The sequence below is a fragment of the Lissotriton helveticus genome, chromosome 4_2 (genome assembly GCF_964261635.1).
Source record: "Lissotriton helveticus chromosome 4_2, aLisHel1.1, whole genome shotgun sequence".
Lineage (NCBI taxonomy): Eukaryota > Metazoa > Chordata > Amphibia > Caudata > Salamandridae > Lissotriton > Lissotriton helveticus.
Window position 1 is genome coordinate 65618550 of NC_136064.1, and position 25645 is coordinate 65644194.

Genomic DNA, 25645 nt, shown 5'->3' on the forward strand with positions numbered 1-25645 from the left:
CATCTTTCAGCACACTACTGATCCTGAAAATTAATTTTACCCGTACCTACCAGTAACTGGAATTTTCTTCCATAGGATATCATTGCCTGCTATATAAAATATATATAAATTAAAAAAATATAAAATAAAAAAATATAACAATTTCAATATTTTTAAAAACATTTTTTTTCAATTTATGTTAAAAATATGTAATGTAATTTAAAAATAAAATATCTAAAAATAAATACTTTAAAACAGTGTAGTAAATCAGTATAAAAAAACATAACAAGTAATACATTTAAAAATTATCATTTACAAAACCTTTGAAATTAACTGAAAAATCCATAGGTTTCAGCCACGTTATAGTTAGCTGGACATTTCACTCATACAAAACCAGTATGTGCACGTTTCTGTAGAAGTAAGCGTAGTAGTGTGTGTATAGCTGTATATGCAAGTAAATGGATGTTTGATAGTTTATTTGCATGTGTGAGTATGTGTGTGAGTAACTCTATGGATGAGTATCGGTGTGTAACAGGATGTATAGGTGTACGAGTACATATGATGAGTGAGTACATGTATGAGTGACTATATAGAACCGTTGGTGAATGAGTAAATGTATATGGTGGAATTACTGAATAGGTTGTTGTAACTGGTATTGGTATCTCCATTTCTTTGAAAATGTTAGTTTCTATTTTTGAATGTGTGTATCAAAGGTTATATTAGGGTGAGAGGAGGTCTGCCACTCTTTCACAAGGATGATGTCATCAGTGATGTCATTTGAGATGTCATCAGTGATGTCATGAGTGAGGTCACTGACCATGTCATGAGTGATGTAATATGTGACCTCATCAACAGTGCATTGCGGGCGCACGAGTTATAGTTAGCTGAACTAACTATAACGGGGGAATTTCAATGGTTTCTTATGAGTAAAATGTCCAGCTCACTATAACATGTGTGAAAAACCTATGGTTTTTTCAGTGAATATATATATGTATATCTGTTGTCAAATATTGAACCCTGATTTTGTAGGACGTATGAGTATGTGTGGGTATTTTTCTGTTTGGTTGAACGTATGTGTGAGTGTGATGTAGGATGTGCTTGGATTATTTGGAAAATAATTCTTATTATGTTTTTATCTGAAACTGTAAAAACTAAATGAATAAATAAAATGTGATATGTTTGGTACTTGAAGGTTTGTGTATTATATTATGGAAGGCCAGTGTTTCAAGTTTGGTGAAATGCATCAGTGACTATTAGCACCATAAGACTTTGTTCACAGGCAGAAAATTATTGTTCTAACTTGCTTTCTATTTTCCCGTTTTCTCTGCCTGTCATTTGTGTCAGGGGCCCCCTTCTATGTGAGTTCTTGTTCTTCCCCAGTGATAAGCCCATGAACTACAGATACATCTCACCACAATGCAAGGTGGTATTAAATTACACTTTTGTATCAGCTGAGCATTTTCACCATTGTACCACCTTTGACGTAACTGCAAGGATTGAGATTGACCACACTACCCAGAGGACCTGTGCTATCTTTCTCCCCACCCACACACATCAACCCTATGCAGCACTAGGAGGATCTACTGAATGCAACCACCTAGAACAGCTTTTCTGGACTAGGACTATCTTCAATAATTTGGTCAAGACAGAAAATAGAATCAGCTTAATCCAATCTATAAGCAACTTAACTCCTCCACAACTTGAACCCAGTGAAATTTGATCACAAATGTAAAAATGATTATTAACCCAGCAAGGCCCCAAAGCCAAGCACCCATCCTTTCGATTCACAAGAGGTGCATGCAAGAACTGGGGTTATATGCCAAAACTAAGAAGCCAAAAATACATTTAAAGAGGGCCTTATGTCAAATTAGTAGATTATCCCTCCATATATACTTACTATGGTTGCTACGTATTCAAGCAGACAGTATAAACAACAGTGTGTGTTCAAAAGAGGACCAGTGGCTAAAAGTTGTCCCGATCACTCGGTGAGGCTCCTCGAAAAAATACTACCAATTCATAAATATGCTGGATTTTCACTACTGACCAGATCTAGGCAACTTCACTCTAGAAACAATGTTGATTGTTCCTATAGAGGCATTATACAGTGATGGTTCCTTAAGAGTCTATGGGCTGTATTAGAAGAATGCAGGATCCCACCAGGTAACTGAGAGGCATTCAATTGCTTTATTGGAATACATCAGTGCAAATCAAACTTGCTCAAAATGGACACATACCAAGAAAATTGGAGACAAATGGAGGACTAAAGCAGATTTGTGTGCTAGCCCCTCTGTTCAATTTATATACAGTAAATCCACTCGAAACTATCAAGACTCCTGGAAGACCATCCAAAATAAGTCACTACTGCTGTAGGCCTCACAATATACAGATGATACACTAATTCTAGATTATAGATGAGCAGGTCTGATGAATTCACTGAGTGCTCTGGATAGATTCAGTGCTGCTAACAAGCTAAGAATTAATGAAGCAAAATCTGCAGTGCTAGTTTTTAGAAAGAACCATTGCTGATTGACAAGACAGCGGTTAGGGGAAACCAAGATAGAAAGAGAAACCACATACTCCTATCTTATGAGGCTCCACAATCAAGTCACCCCAAAAGAACACTGGTCACATCTAAAGTCCAAGACTGCACCAGTAGCCTATCCCTAATTCAACTACCCAGGCACATATCAGACTAGAAGTTAATCGGCCGCAACCTTCGTTCAAACTTATGTTCCTATATTTAGTTAGCTGCCATAAGCTGTGGAATGCCATAGCAAACACTTTTAAAGTCTTTGCTGGGGTAATACCTCTCAGCGAGCCATTCGAGGTTTTTACCTTGGTCAAATTACCTAAATTCCGCACTGACCATTTGGCAACTACAATCTCTCTGGAATTTGCCGACATCACCAGAGAACTTCAAATCTGTGGCCAAAAAACAAGTAAAACGTTAACTTTCATAAAAGACGCGGAAACCCATGGTGCCTGATTATGATCTTGGAGGATAGGATACTCCATCACAAATGTGACGGATAACCTGTCTGCCATATTGCAAGTTCCATAGGATATAATGGAATTGTAATACGGGAGACGAGGTTTCCGTCATATTTGTGACGGAGTAACCCTGTCCACCAAGATTATAATAAGGCCCATCATTTCCGAAAATTCACAGTTTACACCACAGGGAGCATCCTTGAAAATACGCTGCCAAACTATTTTTTATTTTCAATGTCAAAACCAATCAGGTATCATTGTATTTGCATATGGTTTCTATGTACTCCACTAATGGAGTATTGACATGATTGACCGGCCTACAAAAAACTGCTCCATTCATTGCCGCTAACGCCGTTTTAAACATGAATCACTAACATATATACTATGCTTTTATTCCCTTCTTTTAGTAGAGAGACAAATATGGTTCTGACCCCTCTTTATTGAAGAGGGCTGACATTTCCAATGAGCTGCGAAAAGACTCAAATGTCATTTAATTTGGTGAAGTTCATCAACACATCTGTCCACTATATTGGTCTCATAGACGAGGAATTTGCTAGCATTTTGTTTTTTAATATAATTATAATGTTTCCTTCTTTTCTTCTAGGGATTTGAAACTCTGGTATTAGTCTCAAATGTACGAAAATGATTTTATTGTACTCCAGAACACTGTATAATTTAATTAAGTTGTTGGAAATTAGGTATTTAGTTAAGATGGGGAGTACCCTCCTCAAGCAGCAGCACAATTTGTGCCAGGGTGAAGTCACAAGCAAACCCCCAAATTAACCTGTGCTCAACCCTCTGGTAGCTTGGCACCAGCAGTCAGGCTTAACTTAGAGGCACTGTGTAAAGTATTTATGTAGCACACAAACGGTAATAAAGTGGAAACCCAACACAAGAAAACCCAACACCAGTTTTGAAAAATAAAGTAAAATCTAACAAATTATTTGACACCCAAACAACAAAAATCCAATTAGTACAACTGGAGAAATGCAAGTTCAAAGTTTTAACTGAAAATAGTGCCTAAAAGCACAAAGTGCCAGCTGTAGTTATTTGGCCGTGCCAGACCGGGACAAAGTCACAGGTTCAGGCTAAGCGTGATGGAGCGAGGGGCGCATAAAGGAACCAAATTAGGCCCGCTGCATAAAAATACCTTAAATCCTGGTTTGCGGAGTGTTGCAAGTTCCCGCATCGAGGATGCATCACGCAGCGGCAGTTCTGGGGAGCTGCGAGGCTGCGATGCGAGGTCCTGCTTCACGTTCTAGAATGCAATCGATGAGGGGCTTGTAATGGGAAGTCTTGGGTCGAAGATGCATCGCGCACCAGCAGTTCTGAAAAAGCTGCGGGGCTGCGATGCGGAGTGCTGCTCTGTCAACAAGGGGCTTGCAATGCAAAGGCCTGCGTCAAGGATGCATTGCGAAGCATAGGTTCCAAGGATACCTCATGCTGTGATGTGTGGTCCGGCGTCGGGGATGGGTTGCACTGCTGCCGTTCTAATATGGTCGCAAGGAAATGCGTCACGCTGCATTGGTTCTGGTTTACAGAACCAAAGCTGGGCTGGCAGAGCACCTTCAGGCCCACTTCCAAGGGTCCAGGCCTAGGGTGGCACCACTTAGGGGGTAGGACTCACAGCACACAGATGCTGTGTTGAAGGTAGTTGGAGCATTTCTGTCCCTTAGGTTCTGATCAGCAGGCCAGCCAACTAGCCCATGGAATCCCTCTGGTGGTCCTGGGTTCAACATGCAGGTCCAGCGATTTCCCTCAGGCAGCAGGGAACATGACAGCAGGGCAATAGAGTAGCAGTCTTCTTGCAGAGCAGCATACCAGTCCTTCTGAGTCTTCCACAGGTCCAGAGGTGCACTGAAGAGTTGGAACTGAGGGTCCATTATTTACATCTGGTGTCCACTTTGAAGTAGATGAAGGGTCTTGGAGGTTTCCACCCCAGATGTGTTTGGAATTTCCTGCCTCCCATCCCTGGCCTCGGCTTGTCTGGGGTGAAAATAGATTAGTGTCAAACCCTTGTGAGTGTGCTCAGTCAGTGATGGGCAAGTGTGGGGTGTGACAGCTCCTACCCCTCATCAAGTCAGAGATGGCCCATCCTGCCAGCACCTATGCTCCTTTGTCTCACTATCTGAGAGCAATATACAAAGACCAACTAAATTAAATGTGCCAATTGGGCTTAAGCCACGTTAGCACATTTAAATGAGAGAGGACATGCGTGTTAGCACTGGTTAGCAGTGGTAAAGTGCACCGAGTCCTAACACAGGTGGAGAAGTAAGGCAAAATGTTTGGGGTAAGACAGATCTAACATAACTGACAATAACTTTTTCACTGAGTGCCTTTTTGGAACAACTGAGGTAGTGATCAGTAGAAAGCTGTTGTTAATGTCTGAACAGCAGGGTCTGTATTATCTTCAGGCAGGCAGATAAGCCTGTCGAAGGACTTATTGTGTTTCTGCTGTAACCTTCAGCAATGAAAGGTGTTTACGGTGAAAGCTCTTGTCTATGCGATCTCTGCCTGCAAACTCTGGATCGAAGCTGCTCTCTAGCCAACAATGCTTCAGTTCAGCTAATACACTATGTCTGAACATTGTTGCAGGTTTTAAAATAAACAATCAATATCCAAGACTCTTCTAGCCTTCCACCTATTTCAGTTTTATGAACCATTATTTAATGTTTGGAACAAATACCTGAAAAATTAAGATATCAGATTCTATAAAATCTTGTTGATTATATAAATTATAAGTACAAAATCAAGATATCAGGCTGTGTGGGAATAAATATTGAACAGTATATTCCAGCAAGCTGCATTTTCACACTGCACTGAAACAAATATTTTAACAAAAGATTCAATTGAGCATTTGTTTTTATAAACATATCCCTCAAAATATGAACATGATAATGCAAAAGGGGGATACTTAAATGAAAAATATAAGATAACTATTAGGCCTGGACGGTAAATTCCGTTACGCACATGGAATTTGCAGAATTTGGGTAATTTCGCATCCTGCGGAGAATGCAGAATTGGCCAGAATTCCACGAATTGAGGCTTTGCGAAAATATTTGCATGTTCGCGCTTTCAAAATGCGTGCTCGCGAGATATTTCCCCCCGAGCACGCAAGCAGTGTTCGTAAACAGGTAAAAAGCATTGTGAATGGGCGGAACAAGCAATTCCGCGTGTTTGTGGAACTCCGCATGCTTGCAGAGATTTTTTACCATTACGCAGAGCTTTGCGTAGTGTGACTACCCAAATTCCGCCCACCCCTAAAAACTATATCAAATTCACCCCTAACAGTTTTATTGCCTCTGCACCCGTGTCTCTATTATGGGTAAGAGGCAATATGTTCCCTTGTTTTCATGGGCCCGCAGTTCCATTAAAATGAAGGTACTTCCCTTCATGAGCTCACTAGTGCAAAATGTGTGCCAGTGCTGTCTGTACTACAGAAGAGACCACACAAGCATCTGCAGCCCCTTCTATAATACCAAAGTGCTCAAGAACTACAAGTAGTGGGTGCAAATGGCCACTGTGTACCCAGGCATTTACTGTAATACAGCCCCAGAAGTTATTGTTTGCCACAATGGGACAGCTAAGTTTGTTCGAAGTTCCTGTGAAAAGCTAACACGTGCGGTCCGCAGTACCTCTGCGAATATAATGGTAAATTCAGACGTTCTTGTAACAACGGATGCTACCAGTTAATGTAAAATTAAAACCGCCTGAAGATGGCTGTCTTCTGGGATGGATAACACAAGATGTTACCTCTTGTCCTTAGGAGTAAGAGCTGTATATATGCATTTACAATGCAAAACAATACAAAATATACAAATGTTCGTTGCAGTCATGGATTGATAATTCCAGAATCCAGCTGATTTGGAAGGAAATCTTTGTGTTACCAATACTTGTGAAATGGTAACCTGGGAAGTATGCAGTATCAAAAGGGGAGTGTTATGCCCAGGCTTCTGTGAATAATAGGGTCTTAAGTTTTTTCCTAAATGGCAGGAGGCAGCTTTCAGAACAGAGCTGACCTGGCAGCCTGTTCCAAAGCTAACTCGGTCCAAAAGGGGGTGGTGATGGACGGAGCATCTGAACCAATCAAACACTCAGACCCAGTCAACAGATCTGGGTTTAATCCATCACCGTTCTTTAGCCCACTCTGCCACCCCAGTTCAGACATGGCCATATGCAAATCAGTCTGACCCTGTGCCTTATGGGAACAGTCCAGCCCGAACTGCCAAGCCGTGCCTTCCCTGGACCGGAAACAAGCTTCCCAGGACCGGTTTCAGTCATTCCAGCCGTCTTCAGCCAGGCTTGCTTGAATCCAGTGGCAAAATGAGCAAGGGACTCACGTCTGAGCATACCCTGCCAACTTATGGCGAACAAAGCGGTACAAAAGGGGGTGGTGATGGACGGAGCATCTGGACCAATCAAACACTCACACCCAGTCAAGGCCGTCCATGGAGGACCTTAGTGAGCGACATGGGACATATTTGTCCAGGCGTTCCTTGATGTAGCTGGGTGCCTGTCCTAACAGGGCCTTATGTATAATGCAGAGGCCTTTGCATTTGTCCCTCTGTTTGATGGGTAGCCAGTGCAGTTGTTGCAGTAGGGGTGATGCCCGAGTGGCTTACTCTCTTGTTGGTATCACCTCAGTGCTTGCAATCATTTTCACAATCAAGCTGCACAGAGGGGGTTTCTGGCTGGTCTTGTGGTCAGGGCTGCAAGAAAGGAGGGACAGCTACATCACAAGGGAAACTGTGCTCTGAACCTACAGGTCAGGTGCCTATATCAGTGTCAGCAGACACCAGCGCAGGAGACCCTAGTAATCTGTCCTTAGCAGACTGTATTCAATTTGTGAATGAAAGAGTGCCAGTGCCCAAAGTTCTGCTGAGACGCCCGCGACCAGTGCAATTAAATGTTGGTGGGCTGAATACCAAGGCCTATTTAATTGTTTACCAGACACACCCTTGCAGGTTGCTACTTTCTCCTTTGTGATGGGTATGGTGAACAACCTTTACAACGAAACTTTTACAACGCACTATCATTACAACGCTGGCATTACAACGCAAACCATTACAATGCATTGCGCTGGGGGGGGCGCTCTAGGATAGGGAATACGTTTAATTTACTATCCAACACCTTCCCTAGTGTCCACGGGGACTGTAGTTGGAATAGTAAATTAAACTATTCACTATCCAGCACCCCAAAGCGCTATGCGTTGTAATGGATTGCGATGTAAAAACCGCGTTGTAATAGCCTGCGTTGTAACGTCATACATCCGATGGGTATGCTGTCTTTCGCTTCCTCCTTCTTTCCCGTTTGTGTATTTTCCCTCTTTTGCTCTCAGGAAATGTTTAATGAGGATAAATAAGTGTGAGTCCTCAAAAATGAGTTACAGTAACAGGGTCAGCTTTAGTGGTCTTAGTGCCTGGTGCAATGATCTTTTTTGGCACCCCCCCATAACCTCCCTTATTAGCTTCCACACTCCAACAGTGCCCCTCATCTCTCCATAGCCCCTCTCTGACATGCATTTCATTTATTTTATAGTTCTACTCATACCAGTGTAGGGTGTCAGAGCACTTTAAAGCACACACACAAATTATTCATAGACAATGAATCATACGTTTGTAATTCAATATATAGTAAATGTCACAAAAACAATGAGGATTACAAGGTGTAGGAGTCACATGTCACCGATACTAGTAGGCAGTATATTTTAAGAGTGTTTTGTCTGGAGAAGCACACACTCAGGACTTATTACGTACCACAGTGGGTGGGATTGGCTTTACTAATAAGAATGTATTCCTACCCAAAAATCCTTTTTAGCAACATTAGCATAATGAAAGGCTGAGGGAAAAACATAATGTTCTAACATACACCATGCAGTTTTCATGCAGCTCTTTTTTGACAGTTCATAGGTCACTGCCCTAAATGAGAATTGTAATTAGTGAACTGCAAGTAACAATAGGATCTCAGTTACAAAAGCTGTAACCCACTGAGCTATTCAGATAAAACACAGTTCTCTGTGCTACATTATGGTGAGCCAAAACTGCCACTAGACAAAACTACCAGAGTTATCTTGAAATGTTCATTGTTGCCTGCCCACTGAGGACATACAAGGAATTCTGCAACAGGTGCTTTTAAAACCATAAATTATTTTTAAACACAGCATCCCTCTCCACGTCAGTTGATGCAGATTCTACTTGGTTACTATTATTAAAGTTATAGAATGTTTTACAACTTTTGTTAATTTTCTAGGTCTAATTTTAATATTTTGAATTTAGATGAAATTCTCAATTATATTTATAACGTTGATGATGATGGAATATTTAGTTTTCTTAAGTGTGATAGCCAACTTCCAAGGGGTACAATGGTTGTTAAAGGCCCAAACCCTAGCCCAACCCACAGCCAATAGTAATTAGAGAATAGGTATCTTGAGGTTCCATTGAAGTCAATATGGGCCAAAATGGCTTTTGTAGTCTTTCTGCTCCCGCATTCTAATGTTTGTCTTTCAGTTTCTCCCTGTTTATTTTAGAATATTCAACTAAAAGTGGGGGGATTTTCTAAAAATGATTGTGGCCCGTTTGAATTGAGCTACAAAGGTGGTTAGTATGGTATATGGACTTCGGCCTGCATTGCTCCTACAGACGGACATTTCTCTGCCTGCATTGCAGCGCCTAATTAAATAACGCTGCAGTTGTTGGTGGGGAAATGCCTGTCAGCAAGCTGGGAAGGAGAATAGTGATGTGGGTAGGGTTGACGTCCACAAAAAAAACCAAGAAGGCAGCAATCACTGCAGACAAGCACTGGTGTGGAGATTAGGTCGGTGTTTGCCATGCAGTGAAATGTCCAGAAATCGGTAAATATAGATCTCAGCAGCGGGCAGTAATGCTCTAGTATTAAAACTCCCCATAAAGGCCCAGCTCTAGAAATGTAGCATACTATAACTATTATAGCCTTAGAGCCCACTGTAGCGGGTTCTACCGGCCATTAAAGGCCCACTCCAGTCGACGAGGGCCTTTAACAAGGGAGCGGGTCTTTAATGGCCGGTTGAGCACGCTATGGAAGGCTCTAAGGCTATTAGAACATTCTGCCCCAAGAAGGCAGAATGTTTTAATTTGTAAACCAAAGGCCTCAGAGAGCCGGAAAGGGGTTGAAATCCCCTCATGCTCTGTGTGGCCCTTATTAAACATTGGAATGTTGATGCTCCGGGCTTCTACCGGATATTAGAAGCCCAGTGTGCTTCATTGTCTTCAACAGAGCACTCAACAGTCCAAAGTTCTGATATAGATTACATGGGCCAATAGAATAGGGTTCTCCCCGGTCCTTCTAGATTGTGTGCTGTATGGCCCATTATTGACAATGTGGCTTCATGGCTACTATACCTTGGTGATTAAAAGAAAGAGCCAGAAAGAGTTGAAAGGTTAGTACCAACATTATTCAATAAAATTTACTTATTCAGAGTGAGCTGGGAGGGGGAAAGACGATTTCTGATAAAAATGAGGATGAAATTATATATGAACTATCATGAAACACTTCGTAGAAATGAGAGCATATTAAATTGGTATAATTATTGGGAATATGTTCTGAATATCCTTGGGTTTCCCTTTGAGTTGCCAATAATCCTATTTTTACTTAAGCTTCGAGAGTTAATTCAGTCTTTTGCTTGCATAAAGAAGGGACATAGGGGCATATTATCAACAAATAGCGATATTTATTGCTAAATGGGCTTAGCGATATTTTTTTTACCACCGCACATAGCCGGATTTTATTGCAGAGATAACGTGCTATTAGCAACCTTTATCTCTAAAGAGATAAAATATCCGGCGATAGCGGCGAAATGTGCGAATATCGCTGGGAATCCAGCGATATTCAGGCATTAATGCCAATAGGGTCTTATCCTGAATATCCACCTCCCATTGGATATACAGGCTAAGAAGTGGTCTGAGCAGGCTTAGCGCGAATATTTCCATCGCTACGCCTGCGTTGATAGTAGGCGATAGCAATGTTAGCAACTGCTTTCAGTCGCTAACAGGTTGGGTACGCCTACTTTGCATGTCATTAGCGATAAATATCGCTGACATGCAAAGCGGGCCCCAAACCGCTCGCTATCACCTAAAAGCTGTCGCTAACTGATGTTAGCGATAGCTTGCTAATAGGGCGATAAAATTATCGCCGCTTTGCGTCCGAAAACGGCTGCAAAAGTGGCGATAATTTCATTTCACCTGCCTTGATAATATGCCCCATAGTTTCATAGTATTTCATTCACCATCTAAAATAAAACAAGAGCTTATGAATGACTGAGCCAAAATGGTGTAAAATACTCAATGAATATTTATTAAAATGCCGCAAAGCTTCTTTGTGGACGTCATTGTGGGCCTCTGTGTTTATGAATGTTCACCTTCATCCAAGCTGTCCTCTTTCATTGAATGAACTGCGTTTTCTGAGCTCGCTGTTGCTCGAGGGCGTCTTTTAAGCCAGAGGATTAGGAGGCAGATAGCATGGTGGTTTAGTAAAGATGTTGTCTCAGCAGCTTGTGAAAGACAGCAGTGATGGGAGCAAGAACAAAGTCAGTGGAGCTTAATCCGGATGGGAGGAGTGCTTTGCCGGAAGAAGAGCAACCCCGCCCCCCTAACCCCTCAAGTTCAGCACGTGTAGTGTTGGGAAATTCCACTAAAATAATACTGGAGGAAAGCTAGGTCCAAGAGTTAGAGATGAAAGGGGTATATTATCAAGGGGTTTATCTCCGCTTTTTTGGCTTTAAAAGCCATGAAAGCGGAGATAAAATTATCTCCCTATTACCAAGCTGTCGCTAACACCAGTTAGTGACAGCTAATAGGAGATAGCGACCATCTTGGGCCCCGCTTTGCATGTCAGTGATATTTATCACTAATGACATGCAAAGTGGGCGTGCCAAGATGTTAGCGACTGGAAACAGTCGCTAACATCGCTATCCCCTATTACCAACTTTTGGAGATATTCGCGCTAAGCGTGAATATCTCCAAAAGCTAACACCTGCCCTGAGCAGTTCTTCACCATGTTATCCAATGGGAGGTGGAATACATGGCTAAGAGCATTTGCTCGATAATGCATGAATATCGCTGACTTTTCAGCGATATTCATGCATTGCGGCCGTTTTCTATCGCATTTGCGATAAACCTTGCTAATACCAAGGTTTATCTGCGGTAAAAATCGCCGATTTGCGGCGATAATTTTTGTCTCTAAACAAGTTAGAGACAAAAATCCTCTCTATTGGTTGGTAATATGCCCCAAAGTTCGGTATTTTATCCTGTATAAAGTACAAAACAATGTAATATTGACCCATTTGTCCTCTGAACCAATGAAGTTCTGAAAGGTGATTTGTAATCAGTCAGTGGTGGACGGGGAGCTACACCTACCCTGGAAAATACTGCCATGTCAGCCCCATATTACACAAAGGGAGTGGGGGAGTCCGACCACCCCAGGATGATTTGGGGGTATATTATATATACTTTAGAACACCAAGATTTCTGAGATTTCCTGTACGAGCTGGGGGCCCATTATGAAGCTGAGCACCAGGTAGCAGACATGAAAAGGGGCTGGGGTAGTAAGAGCAATCAACTCTGTTTTATACAAGTTTAGGTAAAGGCTGTCGTCCAGTGGTTCATTTGTAAAAAAGACCATTTCTTCAGAGCCTACTACTAACCATGAAAGTGGGCAGAAGGTGTGGCGTAATGGCCAGAGCTGCAGACTTCAGAGCTGGAGAACCAGATTCGTGTCTCCGCATCGGCTCAACATCCTGTGAATCTATGCAAATCATATAATCTCCCTGTAAATGAATGTGTCCTTAACTGGTGCTCATGAAAAGTGCTGTTGTTGATGATTAAGTGCAGGTGCTGAGCACCGGAAACCACCGGCCCAAATTAAGCACTGCTGTTGTCAGTCACCCAGGAAGCAAACTGGGTCATTCAAGTTATGAAATTTACAGATGTTACAATTAGAAGCCACTTCATTTCTAATCAGAATGTGTGTGCAATTTGGATATGCATAGAATGAAAAACCAAAGCATCTAATAAGAGAAGCTAAAGGTGTTTACCTACGTATTAAACAGCATGAGGCTTCAGCTATCATTATGAGTTGAGTTGAGAAATAACGCAAGTCCAAATTACAAGTGTGTCAGGGTTCAGCATTATCAAGAACCATTGCACCCCCAGCCCTCTACCCGCCACCTGACCCAATCTACAGTGCCACAATACACGTTCCAGCTGCTCAAAGTGGCAGAAAATGTATGCATTTTTTACCAAAATGGTGAAAATTGCATTGTAAAACTTCTGGTAAATCCAGGTGGAAGCAGGTATTTCCAATATCGGGGAAAAACTCGTAATGGCCTTACTGCAGCAGAGATACTGGCCGGTAAATTTAGTTCCAGAGCTCCTGTTTCTCCATTGCAAAGTCAGGCCAACCTGCAATTAGGGCCTTAGTGGTGATCCCAGAAGGACCTTCAGTGTAGAGTGTGTTGAAAGCAGCAGAAAGGCCGAAGGAAAATAATTTGGCTTTTGTTACAGATGAATGACCTGAGCTAGTCTAAGGCAAGTGATCTCATGCCTGACAATAGGCTGGGGAAGGTCACTCGCGCCAAAGGCAATTTATGGACACTAAGACACGACACTGCTTGGTCCAATGCCATCCTGATGTCATCGACGGCTCCCACCAAGATGAGCTCTGTGCAATGCACGGGGCAGGTCCAAAAGTGGCAGTACCCTCCAGAATATTCCCAGAGGATTTAAGAATTAACCACTTTATCAATCACTTTGGCAATGACAGAGTGCAATGTTGCTCTTACATTTGTAGGGGTGCATTATAATCATGATTAGTCCGCATCCACACATAAGGGCCGATTATGATGGCGGACGGACCTGAGTCCGTCCGCCACCATAGAGTAGGAGGGACCGTCCGCAGGGGCTGCGGCGGTCCCTCCGTGCAGATTAGGATGTGACCGCCAGGGTGGCGGTCACATCCTCAATCTTTAACATTGCAGCAGGTGCAGCTTCAAGCTGCACCCACCACAATGTTAAAAATGCATGCACGGCATTTGCGTGCACATAGCAGCAGGCACCGCGCGGTGCCTGCCGCTTTGTCCACACAAATGCAGGGGGGGTACCATAGGTACCCCCCATGTGCACCCCCCACCCCCTTCACATAGGGGGCCCGCAACGGGCCCCGAAGGCAATGTCCGTATGCTTTTCCACGGCGGAAAAGCCGCCGTGGAAAAGCATATGATTTCCACCATCCTAATATGGCTGGCGGTGTCTGATAGACACTGCCAGCCATGTTAGAGCTTTTCCGCCACGGTCGGAAGGCGCCCGTGGCGGAAAAGCTGCAGACGGATTTTGAGACCCACCGCCATCCTAATTTGGCGGTGGGTCTTTTGTGCATCCGCAGCGGTTTTCCCGCATCCTCCGGGCCGGCGGTGGCTTCCGCCGGCCCGGAGGATGCGGGAAAACCGCAATCCTAATCGTGCCCATAATCTGTTGCCGTATTAACATTAGGGCATTAGAACGTAAATTGTAATAACGTGTAAGTGAAATGCTAGAAATTTTCTTCATGCAATCAAAGAATTAAGGGGCATATTAACAACGGCCAGCGATAATTATCGCTTGCCGTGCTTAGCGATAAATAGATTATCGCAAGCTATCTCTGCTTTTTATCGCCCTAGTAGTGCTTAATTAACAATGCGTTACTCCAGAGCGATAAAAATTCCGGCGATAGCAAGGTTATCTCCCTTTTGCAGGGAACATCGCTGGTTTTCCAGCGATGTTCCCTGCAAAAGGGAGATAATCTTGCTGATACGACCCACAGGGTCATATCAGAACAATCCACCCCCTATGTTAGGGGTGGCTAAGTCAAGAATTTAGCAGACATTAGTTTTTGGAGAAAACAGCAGTTTTCTCCAAAAACTAACGTCCGCTAAAATGCTAGGGCATCCTTGCTGATAGCGCGAAGCCATGCTATTGATGTCCTGACATGTAGTGTATGTCAGGAACGCCCACTTTGCATCTCATTAGAGATGAAAAGTTAGGCATAGTGCAAAAGGGAGCAAAAGGATGCAATTATGCATGTTAGCACCCTCTTGCTGATAGGGCGATGGTTTTATCTCTGCTTTTCTGGCTTTTAAAGCCAAAAAAGCGGAGATAAAGCACTTGCTGATATGGCCCTAACATAGTAAATGTATGTATCTAGGTGAATCATATACGTGTGAAGTGTAATCCTGACAATTGAACTTTTCTTATTAAGGCTCATATAATGTGTTTGTATAAATGACTCCAATATGTTTGCCTTTTTAATGTGAGCACTGTTCTTATGTTAGCTGAATTTGGTAGGCCTAACTTTCTTTTCGACCTGTTTGCTCTTACGTCGAAATTGTTACAGTTTATGTGCCTTTGGAATATTTTCCTTTTCACGTTTCTGTTGCAGGTGCAAGAGTTTGTCCTCGTTTCTGTTGCAGGTGCAAACGCAGGTGCAAGAGTTTGTCCTCGTTTCTGTTGCAGGTGCAAGAGTTTGTCCTCGTTTCTGTTGCAGGTGCAAGAGTTTGTCCTCGTTTCTGTTGCAGGTGCAAGAGTTTGTCCTCGTTTCTGTTGCAGGTGCAAGAGTTTGTCCTCGTTTCTGTTGCAGGTGCAAGAGTTTGTCCTCGTTTCTGTTGCAGGTGCAAGAGTTTGTCCTCGTTTCTGTTGCAGGTGCAAGAGTTTGTCCAGAGTTTGTCCTCGTTTCTGTTGCAGGTGCAAGAGTTTGTCCTCGTTTCTGTTGCAGGTGCAAGAGTTTGTCCTCGTTTCTGTTGCAGGTGCAAGAGTTTGTCCTTGTTTCTGTTGCAGGTGCAAGAGTTTGTCCTCTTTAGTTTGAATAACGTCTTTGTTTTAGGAGTTAGACAGGCATAGGGAGGAGAGGATGCCTTTGAACAAGCAGAGCTGATAATGTAGGAGGATGTCTTCCGTGTCTGGACAGGACTGGGAACCAAGAGCAACAAACTAGAGCCTGGATGTATCGTTACTTCATGGAAAGTTAACTACAAGGCGGTACCCAGCTGCACGAGGCAGTCAAGTGATGTAATTGGGGGTGTGATTTTTGACTTTCGTATTGGGGTTAGGGACAGAGCCTAAACAACCTCTCACAAGACTACAGAGTGGAGAGGGGCCCGAGGGGAATTATTATTATAGACCTAACCAACCTCTGCCTTACCTGGAGAAGGGAGAACATCTTAGAACGAGCTCTGTTGCTTTATGCTACTCGACCCATTTAACGTGAGAGTGCTTCTTAGGAAGTCTTCACTTGCTGACACCTTTCTGGGGGCTTGCCTGAGGAATGCTAAGATAGAAGTAGTGCAGGGACAGAATAATACTCTTGCTTACAACCCAATAAGGAAGAGGGCTCTTGATGTGGTTTATATAATCATGTGTGTCCTGATTTTGGAATTGGTTATTCTGTGTATGTTGCACCATCTAAATTTTTTTTCGTAGGTTTGGTTTTGTCTTAGTGCCCAAGTATCTTTACACTCTCGCCTTGAGGTGTTTATATGGGATGTATGACATTACAACGCATGCTTTTGCATCGCATGCCTTTACAACACGGTATTTACAAAAAATACCTTTACAACGCATAGTGCTTTTGGGCGCTGGGTAGTGAATAGTTTAATTTACTATTCCAACTCCAGTCCCCGTGGAAAGTAGGGAAGGTGTTGAATAGTACATTAAACCTATTCCCTATCCTAGAACGCCCCCCAGCGCAATGCGTTGTAATGATTTGCGTTGTAAAAGTTGCGTCGTAAAGGCACTGCGTGGTAAAAGTTGCGTTGTAAAGGATGTTTACCGTTTATATATGCAACTGCTCTTGGCTTTATAATAAATATACAGAAATTTGGATTAGGAGTCTGTGTTCTTTTGGGGTCATGGGCAATGATAAAGTATAATTGGCTAATGTTTTTCTCTCCCTTCCACACTTGCAAAGCAGGCAACAAGATGATCGGCAAGAGGTTCCTGAGTAAATCTAGAACGTGGAACCCGGCTCGGTCAGCAATGACAGGCAGGAGGGATAAAGGATGAAAATTACTCAAAATATTGGGGTCAGCTGAGAGCTTTTCAAGAGGGGATTCGCCATGGTACTTTTAAACGCTGGAGGAATGGAAGCGAAGGAAAGCAAAAAGGTAAGATAGTAACAGAAAGAAGGAGCTACAGAGGGGTCAATCTTTTTCAACTTTGAAAAGGGACTAGCATCATGGGCCTGATTTTATGAGTCAGAGTCTGTGTTATGAGAGGAATGAAGTATTAAAGTCGAGGGAGAGTCTCTGGCAAGCTGCTGCTACCAGTTTCGAGAGGTGTTATGAGTAAAGGGGGCAAAAGTGAAGTTTCAGATTCAATAGACAAATATAGGATTTTGTTATGCCATATAATTTAGCAAAACAATACTGTCCTATGAAGCGTGGAGCGTAGTTACATACAGAACACATAATGATCTCGGACACTATCACTGTTCTAATAATTATATTCAATTTAAGAGCACAGATAAACTCGCCTTAAAGGACTCCATGTCCCGAATGGATGACAAAGGTGAATCAGTATGTTCTTGCATACAATATAACAGGGCAGTACCTGTTTTAATTTAGGAAATTACAATACCACCTGAAGAACTACCATAGAACTAATTACCAAATGAAATAGAGCATGGATGCTGAGAGATATGAACACAGGGGCAGATTTACAAGCCCCTTGCGCCGCTTTTAAGCCACAGTTGCGTCACTTTTGTGACGCAGCGGCGGCGCAAAAGATGCACCATGGTACGGGGGTATTTACAACGTGATGCATCTCCCAGATGCGTCACGTTGTAAAGCCCTGCGCCAGAAGAGGCGTACCATTGCAGGGGGAGGCGTTCTGATGCAGGAACGCCCCCCAAAAGTGGCTGAGTGAAATCTACTGGGCGGGGAACATCCTTTACAATGCAACTTTTACAACGCACTACCATTATGATGCAACTTTTACAACGCATGTCATTACAACGCATTGCGCTGGGGGGCGCTCTAGGATAGGGAATAGATTTAATTTACTATCCAACACCTTCCCTACTATCCACGGGGACTGGAGTTGGAATAGTAAATTAAACTATTCACTATCCAGCACCCCAAAGCGCTATGCGTTGTAAAAACTGCGATGTAAAGGTAGGCGTTGTAAAAGTATGCGTTGTAACGTCATACATCCCTTTTGGGCTCATGCTACATCAAAACCCTGCGCCTGCTTGAAGCAGGCGTACGGATTGACGCAGCATTATGCACATAGGGCCACCCTGATCATTGCTGGGGCTGCGTCACGCTTGCGACACAACTCCAGCAATGCGCCGCTTTTACGGCACAGATGGGTGACGCATCTGTGCCGTTTTTGCCCCATGGTGCGCCGCATTGTAAATGCGGCTCATCATGGGTGGCGGAGCTGCGGCGCACAATTACTGGCGCATCTCTGCCGATATGCAGGGATGCGCCAGTATTTGTAAATCTGCCCCTAAGAATCTCTCTTTTTATAGTGATAGATTATCAGCATGATGACTGTCCACAGGCTTGGCCTGGTGCATTTTACAATGAGATCCTATTGGCTGAATTAATGAACATTTATTGGTTATACAAATTTCTCTACAAACAAGATTACTGTGTGCGTGAGCCAGCTTAGTGGGTTTGACCTTGAGAAAGCCACAAGGCTTTCAAATGTAGTGATTATTTGTGACTTTCTACAGACTCACACTGATTACCATCTCCTCACCATAAACCCCTGTCCCCACAGTGCAATTGCATCTGTAGCTTAGGAATCAAAGGCTTAGGCAAATTGCTAGACATTTATGAAGATTCTGTTTTTTTTTTTATTGATCAGTTCATAACATGAAAAATAGGCAAAACAACAAAATAGGCAGACATAGGGATTGATTCATAACATACACTTGAAATTATAACTAGATAGGTCATTACGGCATGATAATAATATCATTGCAAAGAGACATCTAGATGTTGAAGCATAGGATGCCAAATTTTCAGTCCTCATTTTTTCTTTTTCACTGACTTTAAACCATACAAATTATATTCAAAATAAAATACATTATAGAATTTAGCTCTCCACATTTCATATGCTGGTGCCTCTCGCTTCAACCACATTATGGCCATACAAAATCTAGCCACCGCCATAGCCATAAAAATAAAATAACGATTAGCGTGATTGTTCTGCGTAGATTCTAACTCACCACAAACCCCAAAGAGCAACATTTGCCGACCCTAGTTGTTTCTAGCAAAAATCGTTGAATACTTAGAAAAAGCGGATTTAATACATTACAATCAAAAAAGATATGAACAATATCCGCTTCTTCCATTTGACATCTAAAACATTTGCCGTCATATTTATTGCCCCACTTCATCATTTTAAGTGGTGTATGATATAGATGAAAAAGCGTTTTGTAGTGTCGTGTACGCAGGTTTGCAGACAAAATGACTTCATTTGCTAAATCAATCGAAGTTTGTACTGCAAAACCAGAGTTATCTAACCACCCCTGCATTTGGAATCTTGGATATCTAGATCGTCTTGTTGCTTAGAGAGTAATATTTCATATAACGTCCCTATCTTTGCCTTTTTATATATAGCTACAATAAACTCATTACACAAGATAACCTGTAACCTAGCATGTTTATGTAAAAAATCACGTAGCTGTAAGTATTTGAAAAAATCGTTCTTGATTATTGTATATGTTGCCATTAGATTCGAAAAAGCCATCAATACACCATCCTTATATATATCGCCCAAGCAGCAAATCCCATTATTTTGCCAATCTTTCATCTTTGAATCCCAAAAAATCCCCGGGAATAATTCCGTAGAATCCAGTGGTGTATGAAAATTTCTCCATTTTATGGCCAGGATTTTACATAGCATTTTCCACCACTTATATGCTGCAATCATAATTTTAAATCTAGTCCGTTTGTAATAACTTGGCTCAAAAAATTTCAGCAAAGCTAAGCGGGCCGAATCTCCTACAAGCATCTGGTAAATATCAGGAACTTTAAACGATCGAACAGCCCCCCGTATTAGCATATACTTTGAATTTTGAATAAGACAAGTATACAATATAACAGGAAATTAGGAACGCCCCACCCTCCCCGGGATAATGGAAGCACCATATATTTTGATGCCAGGCGTGCTTTTTTCCAGCCCCAGATAAACCTATCAGTAACAGACTGAAGTTGCGATAGTTGAGGCCGTGTAAGCTCTAAAGGGACTGTCCGGAAATAGTAAAGTACCTTAGGAAGAATGCACATTTTCAATACATTCCGACGCCCTACCATTGACAAATGAAGACATTCCACTTTTTCTAATTGTTTTTTAACCGATCCTACAATATCCGACCAGTTCACTTCTACTATTTCCTGAACTGACATTCTTATTTTAATCCCCAGATACTTCGCCAGGACACAATCCAGTCGTACACACGACTTGCGTTTTAGAAGTATTTAACTTGTATCCGGCAACCTGTCCAAATCTTTGCGTTACATTTTCTACCTCTCTTAACGCCGACGCGGGATCAGATGTCACAACTGCGATGTCGTCAGCATAGGCTAAAACACGTATATTGTGCTCCCCAACTAACAATGATTGAATAAAAATGGTAGACTCCAATACCTGTAATAATGGTTCTATATAAATAGCAAAGAGCAAAGGGGAGCACGGACATCCCTGTCGTGTTCCCCTAGTTATATGTACAGACAAAGATTCAAGTCCCATAGTACATATTTTAGCACAAGGGCTCTTATACATAGTGCGTATTGCCTGGTCCAAACCCCATCCTGTGCATTATACCCCATAAAAAAGCCCAAGTAACACGGTCAAATGCTTTTTCAGCATCAAGAAAAATAATTCCAATATCCTTTTGTAACGTAGTTGCAAAATCTATAGCAGATATAACCCTGTGAAGATGATTAATCGTGCCTCTGCCTGGGAGAAACCCATGTTGCTGCCGAGATACAAGTAAAGGGACAACTAGTAAAAGTCGGGTTGCCAATATTTTAGAATAGATTTTCGCATCAGCATTAATTAAAGATATAGGCCTATATGACCCGGGAGAACTAGGGGGCTTATCCTTCTTTTTAAAAATTACTATGTTAGCATCATCCCATGAAACCGGGGGGTTTCCACCTTGAGAGGTTATAAAAGTACTAAGCATATCCTCTTTAATAATTTCAAATTGTACCCGATATACCTCCAGAGGGAGTTTATTCGGACCGGCTGCTTTCCCAAGTGCCAACTCATCCATTGCTGACTGTAATTCCAACATAGAGATTGGAGCTTCCAATTTCTCCCCCTCAAGAGACCCTAGTTTACGAAAATCGAAATCCTGGAGGTAAGCCACAATTAATTCCTCAGAGACCACATCTTGAGTATAAAGTTCTTGATAATAACTGCGGAAAACCTCCAAAATTTCCTCCATAGTTTCCACCATATCCCCGCTTGCGTTTTCTAATGCCTCAATACGCTGCGCCGCCTGTCTACCCCGCATCCTTTGTGCTAAGCATCTGCCTGTAGCCTCCCCATATTCATATCTTTCATTTTTATACGCTTGATGTTGAGCAGCAATATCCTGACTCCATATCCCATTTATCCTAGCCTTACAACTAGCAACCTTAGTTTGTGCTACACGGGAATCAGAGTTAGAGCGTATTCTAGCAGTAAGCTCACATTCTGCCTTTCTAAGTTCCTCAATAAGGCCGTTTACCAAGGCTTTTTGTTTTCTTTGTTTGGCCCAACCATAACTACATATTTCCCCCCTGAAATCCCGCCTTAAACGAGTCCCAAACCAAAATTTGAGAAGCGGAGCCGCGATTCAATTCTAAAAACTGCTTAGCCCATGCCTTAATATTATCTATAAACTGCTGATCACAAATTAATTTTTTATTGAAAGTAAATGTGCGGGCTTCCTGCACCATATTACAGCATGTCAAGTCTAATACCACTGGGATGTGATCAGAAGTTATTCGGGGCATTACTTGCATGTTAGCACCTACGGTGAGAAGTCGGGGAAGAAACATGTAATCTAATCTTACTAGTTTAGCATGGGGAGAAGAAAAAAAAGAATATCCCGGATTGCCTGGTTGTAAAATAGCCCACCCGTCAACCAACCCATGTTGCAGTAACAGCTGCCGTAGAGCCCTGTATACCTTTGGTTTGCGACCTTTATAGTTCTGAGAAGCAAGATTCCAAGTTTTATTATCACCATGTATATTGAAATCCCCAAGTATTATCAAAGGGGTCGCCCATTGTGCCAATTCTACATTTAAAAATTTAAACATTTCAGCCTCGTCAAGATTAGAGCCATACACTGTGCATATTGTAATCTTGTTCATTCCAATTATACACTCAGTAATTGCCCACGGCCCAAAGTTATCCACCCGCGTCCTGCCGGTTACTACAACCCCCCAACCCCTCAAAATCACAACCCCTCTATTCATAGTAGCTTGTTTTGAAGCAGCTAGCAGCGTAAACCCCATTGAAGCTAGAATTTTGTGATTAGACCATGGAATATGTGTTTCCTGCAAACAAAAAAAAATCAGGATTGATAAGGCGCAACTCATTAATCACTCGTTTTCTTTTCATAATATTATTAAGACCGCACACATTATTTGTGAAGATTCTTAGGAAGAAGGGTCACTTACAACCATTGCAGCTGATGGAGGTCCCTGAAGACACCTGCCTCCAGTGAAGTAATTTGATTGTGACTTAGAAATCTGTGGATCCAAAATAAAATGTAGCTTATTTTTTAGGGTGTTTGTTTTCATTTCATTAAAACATTCAGATACTTTAGAATGTACAATAAATATTTAATAGCAAATTGTAATGGACATCTGTGCAAAAATAACTATATTCTCTAAGGCTAATGATAAAATAATTACAGTACTCGTGTGTTTTTATGGGGTAAAATGCAATTATGCAAGGCATGCTGATTCAAAATGAACACCCACCTTTTTAAAGCTAGATTTACATTGTTTGGTACAAGTTAATTGATCACATAACCTATCTCTTCAACAAAAATATGGACCGCAGCCTCTCCTGAATGTACTGCATTATTCAGCATAAGATACCTAAATGTCTACATCTCATATATAACAAAACGTGTAAAAAATATTTTTTAACCTACCTCAAACATGCATGACCCTGGAGGTTCTTCCATGCAATGGTCCCATGCTAGAGTTGTACATTTTGAGCATGATATCCATTTTCTAGCTTCAAGTGATTGCAAGGAACATCAGTAACCTTTGGTGTCTAGCCATGTGCAAAGTGTACATATGTTTAAATCTTTCCAATTTGATTTGATCTTACAATCTCTTCTATCTGTCCTCAATATTAGCTTTCATTCTTTGGATATTTATATTTAATGGGCTATCCTTAAGCCATTAGTTTGTAGAGTTTGAGGCAACTCAAAGATGGAATGTTGATACGATATGATGTTTCTATTTCTAGCAATTCCGTATCTCAGATTTGCATCGGATTGGTATTTCAATGACTTCAAAAAGTAATATTTAAGCACCAATTATGCTTTTGATTCCACTGACTCTAAAATAGTGTTTATTCTAAATAGTTGTGCCATATTATTTAGAATTTCAAAAACTAATCTCAAAAACACACTCTGAAATGTGTACAGTTTGTTCTGAAATTCTTCATTCCATATCTATCTCTTAGGGACCATTTTCAAACCTATTTCAGCATCAAATAACTGTAAACATAGTTTGAGGACTTATGCTATATCCATCTGCTGGAAGAGCCTTTTTTACGGGGTCCCATCAGGAGGCAAGGAGCCTCCCGATGACGATTTTTATTAAATCACTCAAAATGGCCCACTGCTAACAAATCAGCCTCTATCTCTTTTCACTGGAATCAAATTTTCTAGTCCCAAATTTTTACACCAGCAAATTTTAGATAAGCTCTAGATTTTCTCCCTTTATAGCGTTTCCAAAGTTTCATGGTTTAGTGGGATAATGTTCAGTCTAATCAAATCCAGCCAAACTTTAAAATATAATCAGAATTTATTTCTGAGCATTCCATTAACGAAGCATTTCGATGCACAATAGCAAGCCTGCGTCAAGAGTTTCTTCTGAAGTTAACATTTTGCTGAACTCTTCTTTGCACAACGGACTCAAAGAGAAAGAACTAATACATTTCCTCCAAATTAAACAGAACCATTTTGTTAGTACTAAATAAGGATATATGTGACATCAATTGTCAAAAAATCGAACATTTTCAATTGAAAGTGTCCGATAAGTAAACATCCCAACCTTTACAGGGAGGTTAAAAATCACAAGCTTTGCACATACACATCTCTATTGTAACCCCCAGCTGTAATTACTACTTCATGTCAATGATCCAACACACTTATAACCTAAAATATAAAACCTACTCAGCTTTCTTTTATCTCTTACAATGAATGAAGAGAGCATAATAAAATCAATCTCAAGTACAGTAACAAATGTTGCTGTAATTTCCATAATACATTTTTCATTACTACACAATAAAGTATTATTAAGTTTAAACACACCATGATTTGTTGCAAAAAGATTGTTACTCACAGCGTCTTCAAGTCGAAAAGCCCAGCAAAGGAATGTTGGGATAAATGTCGAATCTTGTTGTCTTGCAAAAATCTGTAATAAAAAAATTAATGAATTGAACACTAGGAATAAGATCATATAGAAATGTTTATTTGAAAAGAAATTAACACGTACTTATGTATGTATTGAGTGATATACTTTTTATCAATTAACAACGTGGCAGGGTAACTTCTGCGCAGAGAGGCTATCAGAATTTGTAGACATTTTTCTACTCCTCCTTGTTACCAATCTCCCTTCACACATAGATGATGCAAAACATTTACTGAACGTACTCAATGTGGTGACTTGAGACCTCTTGATACTTGTTACCATGGATTTGGTTTCACTGTACACAAACATACTACATCAACACGACCTGACTGCCTTGAGGCATTTGTTTTTATAAGAGACCAATAGAGCTCATGGAGCATTCGGAGATGTTGATAACCATGTCCCAGATGATACTTGAAAATAATGTCTTCTCATTTAATGGGGAGTGGTAGACAGTTATGCTGCATTGCAATGGGCTCCAGATTTGCACCGTCTTTTGCCAAACAATTTATGGGCTGATTCAAGGCGATGCATATCTGGGGCTCCTTTGAATCTAGATGGAAAATCGCATTTATTTTTTTGGACGTTATATTGATGACTGTCTAATGACTTAGACTGATAGCTAGGTAGAGCTCAATTATTTTTTTTGATTTCACGAATGACAGTATATTCAACACAGCCAAGAAAATATTGCGTTTTTGGATATTGAGCTCTATATTAGTGGGTGAGATGCTCAACAGCAGGATGTACAGAAACATGACATCCTGCAACTCTTTATTTCATGCCAGTAGCTTACATCCAAGATGTCAGGTGAACTCGATATCTTTTTGGTAAAATGATTAGAGCGAGGCAAAAGTATAGCAAGGATACCAAATTTTCACATAACATTATGCAGACCAGAGATTCCTAGCATGATAAAGCTCTGATTTAGAGCTAGAATTAGGTCCCAGAGACTAAGGGGCATATTTTCAAGGACCGGTGTTAAAATTATCGCTGTTAATTACCATAGAA

At 41.4% G+C, this 25645-nt stretch overlaps 1 protein-coding gene across 1 annotated transcript in view; it reads right to left on the reverse strand.

The window, feature by feature from the left end:
• LOC144752040 (relaxin receptor 1-like) overlaps window positions 1–25645 on the reverse strand; it is a 998955-nt gene that overhangs the window by 346580 nt on the left and 626730 nt on the right. The window contains exons 5-6 of the mRNA XM_078639991.1: window positions 24566–24637; window positions 22658–22729 (exon numbers count right to left, since the gene is read on the reverse strand). Coding sequence (XP_078496117.1) covers window positions 22658–22729; window positions 24566–24637 — 144 coding nt within the window. The remainder of the gene's footprint in view (window positions 1–22657; window positions 22730–24565; window positions 24638–25645) is intronic.